The sequence below is a fragment of the Gavialis gangeticus genome, unplaced genomic scaffold, assembly GCF_001723915.1.
Source record: "Gavialis gangeticus isolate Ggan-Ray unplaced genomic scaffold, GavGan_comp1, whole genome shotgun sequence".
Lineage (NCBI taxonomy): Eukaryota > Metazoa > Chordata > Crocodylia > Gavialidae > Gavialis > Gavialis gangeticus.
Window position 1 is genome coordinate 77,058,888 of NW_017729024.1, and position 7,016 is coordinate 77,065,903.

General features: G+C 48.1%; 1 protein-coding gene across 1 annotated transcript in view; it reads left to right on the forward strand.

The window, feature by feature from the left end:
• Positions 1 to 2,732: 2,732 nt before the first annotated feature.
• SRP19 (signal recognition particle 19) overlaps positions 2,733 to 7,016 on the forward strand; it is a 15,082-nt gene continuing 10,798 nt past the window's right edge. Inside the window, exons 1-2 of the mRNA XM_019517269.1 lie at positions 2,733 to 2,851; positions 5,640 to 5,715. Of these exons, the coding sequence (XP_019372814.1) occupies positions 2,814 to 2,851; positions 5,640 to 5,715 (114 nt within the window). The 5' untranslated portion in view covers positions 2,733 to 2,813. The remainder of the gene's footprint in view (positions 2,852 to 5,639; positions 5,716 to 7,016) is intronic.

Consider the following 7,016-nt stretch of genomic DNA (forward strand, 5'->3'; position numbering starts at 1 on the left):
CTTGAGTTAGTGGTTGATTTTAGGGCTTTTTAATGGTGGACTGAGAAGAGGCTTCTGCTGAATGAAAGAAATATGAATAAGTATTGCTTTTGAACTATAGAAATGGGCTGGGTGTTGGGCTGGGTTGAAGCAGGTACATGTACAGTATGAGCAAGGCTTTAGTATAGCTGGCTTGTCAATTTGAGAGGAATTGGAGAAGAGGCTGGGTATGGAGCTCTACCAGGGGCCAGAGTCAGAGAAGCTGCCTGCTTCTCTGCTTCTTGGCCTGGCCAATTTTGTGCAGTAGGGGAGGAGGCATGTAGTGCAGGGGAAGAGGTGCACTGAGCCACAGCAATTCTCCTGCCACTGTGTCCTCCCCCTTACAATACACACCCCTTGCCCAGCGCTCTCCCATGTACCCCCTCGCCCACAGCCCCCTTGCACCACGCATCCCTTTCCCTGTACTCTTCATTCTGCTCCATGTCCCCCATCTCCCTTCCCTGAACCAAACACCCATCCCCTGTGCTTTTCTCATGATCCAGTATTGCTTGTCCTGGGCTTGGTACCTGATCTGCTGCTATTGCCAAGCCAAGTGCTCCGTGCCCTGGGGGGAGACAGAGCAACAGCACAGGCTAAGCGGGGGGTGGGGAGATGCATGAAAGTGAGGGGGTAAGTGGCAACGGAAAAACACCAGAAGGAGGCAAAAGGTGAGGGGGGCAGACAGCACTGGGGAAAGACAGACAGCGGGGGAAAACCCTGGGAGGGAGGCATGGGGAGGTGGCAAGAACTGGGAGAGACAGGCAAAAGAGAAGCAAGCAGTACAGGTGGCAGGGGGCACAGGCTTTCCCCACTGCAGTAGCAGAAGGGAGACATATTTAAGATTACCCCCAATAATTAAATTTTGACTTGGAAAATGATAGCAAATTTTTAATTTTCAGTGTCTGAAAGCTAATAATTAGGGGGGTCATCTTAAATTCTAAGTCCTGGATTTGGATAAATACGGTTATTTGTTTGATAGCTCAGCAGAATCTTGACTTTAGGTTGGTTGTTTGGATTGTATTCCCTGAGTGACTCTTAAATGGTGACAAAATATTATCTGACTGGTTGAGCATGTGCCTAACTTTGGTTACTGTACTATGAGAATCTGGCAGTATCCTTAACTGAAATGCATGAAGTGCAGTGTTAAGTACCCTGCCACTTCTATTTCTAGCACTGCATACTAATGATACAGAACAATTTCATTAGGTTATAAAAGTCTCTGTAGGCTGTGCATTCTTAGCACACAGGCAAGGCAGTAATTAGGAACTGTGGACATTTTGCTTAGTTTATAGAATATTCACACATGCAGAAATAGAGTCCGCAATAACAACTGTACCTTATCTTCTTATTTCTTTAAAAATGTCCAGGAACCATCAAGTTTTGAACTGAACCGAACTGCTAATTGTTAAGTTTTTGATGCTACAGACTCTAGACATTTGGCAAGTGCATACTGCTCCAGCATGCCTGAGCTGATGTCTGTTGTGACCTAGTTCTGTCACTGAATTCTGCAGGCCATGAAAACGTAGAGCTAGAGATATTACTTCTGACACTGGAACAACTACAGCGACTGTGGATGTTATATGCTTTGTGCAGTCATTCCATAAAGATGGAGATTAAATTGACATGTTTATGAATTCTTTATTTCAGGCATTTCAGTTTCAAGAACTCAAAAATCCTGGCACCAGGAAGTTAGATTGGTGTGTAATAATGGGAGCCAGCTAATGTCCAGGAGAGTTGACATGTTACTCCTGCAACAGTTAAATCTCTTTGCCATTAATACACACTGATAGCTAGGGGCAGAACTTATATATAAACCGATTTAAGTGATCAGAAACAAGTTTAAACTTGTAACAGAACATAAGTTCAGTGCACATAAACCTTTTGGGTTTCAAAATAGCCCAAACTGGTTTAAGATAAACCTGGCTGGAAGTAGTATTAGACTGAAGAGTAGCATTAAAATGTCTTTCTTTGCAAGCCTTTGGGTACACACACTTCTTCACGCTGAAGAGAATTCAGAGAGTTGTAAAAGTTATCCTAGGTAGGAAGGAAACTTCATTTTGCAAAGCAAGATAGAGGGTGGAAGTTTATTCCCCTGGGTACCTCGGAGTCCTGTTGTGTGAGGGTTGCTCTGTGATGTGCAGATTAAAGTACCCCTTTAATACATGCCCACACTCTGCCCGCCCCCCCCCGCCCCAGGTTTAATATGAAGCCTTTCCTGAAGGTGTCGCTGTTTTGATACTAGCCGTCCTCTCGGCTGAAGGGCAACTGCAGCTCTTCAGCTCCTCGCTCCTCTCTCCCATTCGGCCCAGACCCAGCAGTGCCTCCTGAAGGCAGGCAGCGGGCTTTTTTTTCCCTTCTCCCCCTTTTCCTACACAACCTGAAACGGCCTTTGCTGTCCTGGTTTCCTTCCTCGCGGCAGCCGCCCAGGCAAAACTACACGCTCAGCTCGAGTTTGTAGCACCGCTTCTCTTCTCCTCCTGCCCCCCACCCCCGGTGGAAAGGTGGTACGGCCCGTGGGGGGCGCCCCCCTCCATAGCAGCCCCGCCCACCGCACAACGCGACGCTTGCGGCCTAGTGTCTCGGGGCAGTGACGCGCGCGGCCCGGAAGCGATTGTCCCAGCCTCTCGCGATAGCGGTGGCGGGGCGGGGTCTTCCCCGACAGATTGTGCCGTGACCCAATAGAATGGCGACGGCGGCGCTCCCGGCGTGGGATCGAGGGTGGGACTTCCGGCTGAGAGGGGCCGGTCCGGGTTTAGAGCGAGTCAGCGCCGGTGAGGCGCTGCTGCCGACCCGCCATGGCCTGCGCCGAAGCCTCGCCGGCCGATAAAGAGCGGTACGGTATGGGCGGCGCGCGCGCTGTGTGTGTGTGTGTGTGTGTGTGTGTGTGTGTGTGTGTGTGTGTGTGTGTGTACACGCCCGCCGTCTTCCCACTTTTCTGAGCACGTGAGGGAAGACGTGGTGCTGGGCGGTGTTGACCGGGTTTGAGGAAGCTTAGGGAGGATTCGGTTGTGCGCTAGCTCTATTATCTGGCCCGATCTGGGGGGATTTGCCCCCGGACAGCAGGAGCACTGCCCTAAAACAAAGGCGAACCCCTGGTTAAGTTTCAAGTCCTTGCACCAAAACGTAGGGATGCTGCAGGTAGGTTGGTCTAGTCTCTGCCCCATCTGAGAGTGCTTTAAGGGTGTCCTTACTTCATTTCCAGGAGTAGGAGCAAAGGTGGGGCATGCTAGAGAGCAGGAGGGGCTAACCTTGCAGGTGCACTCCCTGGGTACCTCTTCCATCCCTTTCCTCTGATCTCCCTGCCTCTTCTGTTTCTCTTTCTGCTTCCTGCCCTCTGCTCCCTCCCTGCCTGATTTGATGTTCTGCTTTCTGCTTCCTGCACTATCAGCTTCTATTTCCTGTCCTCTCCTTGATGCTGGTGCCATTCAGGTTGCCTATACCACTTGTGGCTATAATGCCCCAGGTTGGCCACCCTTGGTTTAGAGCAGTGCTCCTGGGTTTGGCAGGGGACAGTGGAGAAATGTCCTACAGCAGGGACAGGCAATTAATTCAGGCGGAGGGCTGCTTACTGGGAATTGGCAAGTTATCAAGGACCACATGACAAGCAGCCAGGGGCAACTAATATTAATTTTCTAAATTTTTTTAGGGGCCCCACAGGCCGGATAGAATGGCCTGGTGGGCCGCATTTTGCCCACCTCCGTCCTACAGGTTGTCAGAGACTTTGTCAGGGTTGCCAAAGCACTTTTCCTCAGATCTTACTCTAAGAGAAAGCTGAGCTATATTGGCCGAAATTGCCTTGAAGCAAGATTCCTGACATGGAGAAGTTAGTTTAGCAGTTAAGTCGTTAGAGAGAAGTAGTTTGCCCGGTTAGTCTAAAGTCAAAGTCAAGCATTAGTCTTTAGGGGAGCACCTTAAAGACCAACTCCTTCAGAAAGGCATAAGCTTTCATAAATTGCAGCCTACATCATGAGATGCTACAAATGGATTTGCAGGGAGCAGAAAAGAAAAAAAATAATTGAAATACAAAGTAGGGGTGCACCAATAAAGATTTTATTGGGCTGATACTGATGGCTGCTTATTAACGAGCCATATCCACCAATACTGATCTGTTTGCTGATATGCAGCCTAGCAGCTTGGAGAGAAACGTCCAGCTGGTAAGTCTGTTGTGGGGGGCAGACTGAGGCCCCTGTGGTGAGGAAGTGAGAGGGGCAGGCACTGCCTGAGCGGGGTGAGGCAGGGCATGGGACAGATCTGTGGCTTGTCTGGGTGGGAGGGCACAAGGAGGTGGGCCGGCTCCTCCTGCTGTGCGCACCCCCGGGGCAGGCATGGGAGAGCATGTGCCCCCCAGATCTGTGTGTATGGCGAGGGCAGGCTGTTTGCTCAGGGCCAGGGCTGCACCAGATTCTTCCCAGTGGTGGGGGCTGGGCCTAGGCTCCGCTTGGGGTAGGTGGGACAGGTGGTGGCAGCACTAGGAGGGGTTGCTACAGAGTGGGCTACAGCTACCCCAGAGTTCCCTATAGCTACCCCTCCCAGCACCACTATCGTCTGCCCCATCCCTGTCCATCCCACATGCAGGCTGGGCCCAGGCCGTTCTCTCCAGGAAGAGCCCAGCACAGCCCTGGCCCTGAGCATGTAATGGGTACCTCCCCTCACCCCACACACAGATCCAGGGGGCACATTCCCCCATGCCTCCCGCAGGGTGTACATAGTAGCATGAGATGCCCCCCCACTCCCTGGACAAGCCATGGTTCCACCCTGTGCCCTGCCCTGGCTGTGCAGTTCCTGCCTCAGCCCTACTCACTCCCTTACCTCAGGGGCCTCAATCTCCACCCCCCACAACAGACTTACCAGCCAAATGTTGCTCTCCAAGCTGTTGGGATGCACTCTTGGCTGCATGCATGCTGCAGCTGCGCACATGCACGCGGCATTTATCAGTAACATTATCACCCACATCAGCCAAAAAAAAGCGATGGCCTATAATGTCAGTTTTCTTTTTACTGGTGCAGATACAATATGAACCGATGTACCTGTGCATCGGTTCATATTGTATCTCTAATGCAAACGATAAGAAAAGGAGGGGGAAAGAATAGGGGAGGGGGCACAGCAGAGTTAAATAACTGAAAATGTTGTCTTAAAATGGAAAGTGTTGGATATCCTTAATAATCAGCGTACAGGATGCTGGTTGCTAAGAAGCTGGGTTTTTTTCTTCAGTAACTTAAGAATTTGGGGTAATAAATGGAAGATCACAAATTATTAAAACTTCCAAGAGAATGCTTTTCATTATTAACTTTTGGAATAGTACATAATGATGCTATTAAAGCAGTAGGATTGAGCAACAGGATTTAATGATATATGTGCAACAGCTATTAAATTGAAGGAAAATTTTATAGGGTATAAAACCCATGATTCAGAATTTTTGTTAACCCTACGGTATTTTATAATTGTGCATAGCTCGGTTTCTCTCAGTTTGCTCAGAGTGTCTACTAAATTAGATAAGTCATTGACCTGACTTGATAATTCAATTCCTATGCTGTCAAAGAGCATCATCCTTTTGATATTCCATTAATCAGTATTTTCCAGTTGAAGGACTTATGTAAAACTTAAGATGTTTTCTCTTTTAGATTCATCTGCATTTACCCAGCATATTTAAACAACAAGAAGACAATAGCCGAAGGAAGAAGGATACCCATAGACAAAGTATTTAGTGGATGTCATGCGAAAACTAAGTTTTGTATCACTTGGTTGTGGGGGGGTAGAAAACTGCAAAAACTAACAATCTACTTTATTGTTCCTCAAAAAGAAAAAAAAAAAAAGACTAAGATGCTAGATGACTTCAGACTAGTTTATTTGATTTTGGTTTCAGAATGACACCTCTTATTCTTGTGTGAGCTAAGCTCATACCTCTACAGGGAGAAACTGATTACAGCCTGGGAAAGTTAAAAAAAATAGACTGTGGCACAGAATTATTTGCCTGCCTTTGCAGTAATGTTAATCTGGGCTGTTTTAATAACTTGCTTGTAATTTAATGATTTTACTAATCTGGACAGGAAGTCGTTTGGCCTCTTAGTTTGCCTTCACATTCCCTCTGTGGTGTTACTAAGGGTAACTGAAAATAGAACATGTTGAGTAAAGTTTTGTAACATACTCATTCTTGTCACCTTGCCTACATGTGTCCTGAAATATTTTAGGGTTAGATAATGACCCAATCATCTAGGCTCCTGATATTGTACATCACGTAGCATATTAAGAAATACAGTGGATTAAACATTTAGCAAATTATAAAACTTGTAGATTCTTGCTACCAACTTTTAGATAACTTTTTTCAGTAATGACAAGACCCGGTAGGAAAGTCATGGATTTTACTAATTGGAAAGGTGCATTTCAGGCCTGCTCTAGATGTCTTTTTGTAGCACTACAGAAAATATAGTGCTGTGGTCAGCCATACTGGCTGGAGCGTGACAAAGGCATGAATTCCCACCAGGGGTAATTGGAGTTGCTCCTTGGCTCCCTGTGCCCCCAGGACTTTAAACGGCATGCTGGCAGCCCTGAACTGGGGAGTTGCTCCCCAGTCCTGTGCTCCTGACTTGTCTAAAACTTGAAAGGCCATGTAGCAGTTCCCTGGTTCCAGGCTGCTTACACAGGCAAGCAGGCAGTCTGGGCCTGGGACTGCTTTCAAGATGTTTGGGGGTGGCAAGAGTTGACAGGAGTGGATTTGCAGCTGTGGAACAGAGCTGTGTGCAGGTTTTTCCGGATAGCAAGGGCTGAGTTGGGGCAGCCAGTGACAGCAGAAACCCCCATCTGTGGTAGCTGGTGACAGTTGGGACAGGGCTATCAGGCAGCCAGCTGCTCTCCTTCTGTCTTAGGGGCTGGGAGTGGTATGCAGAGCACTGGGGGTGTGGGGGTTGCTGTATGTCACACCTTAAAAATTCCTTGTAGTACAAGTTCTGCACACTTTCCTTATATTTTTCTGTTAAGTCTGTCTCTCAGCTGGGATCTGA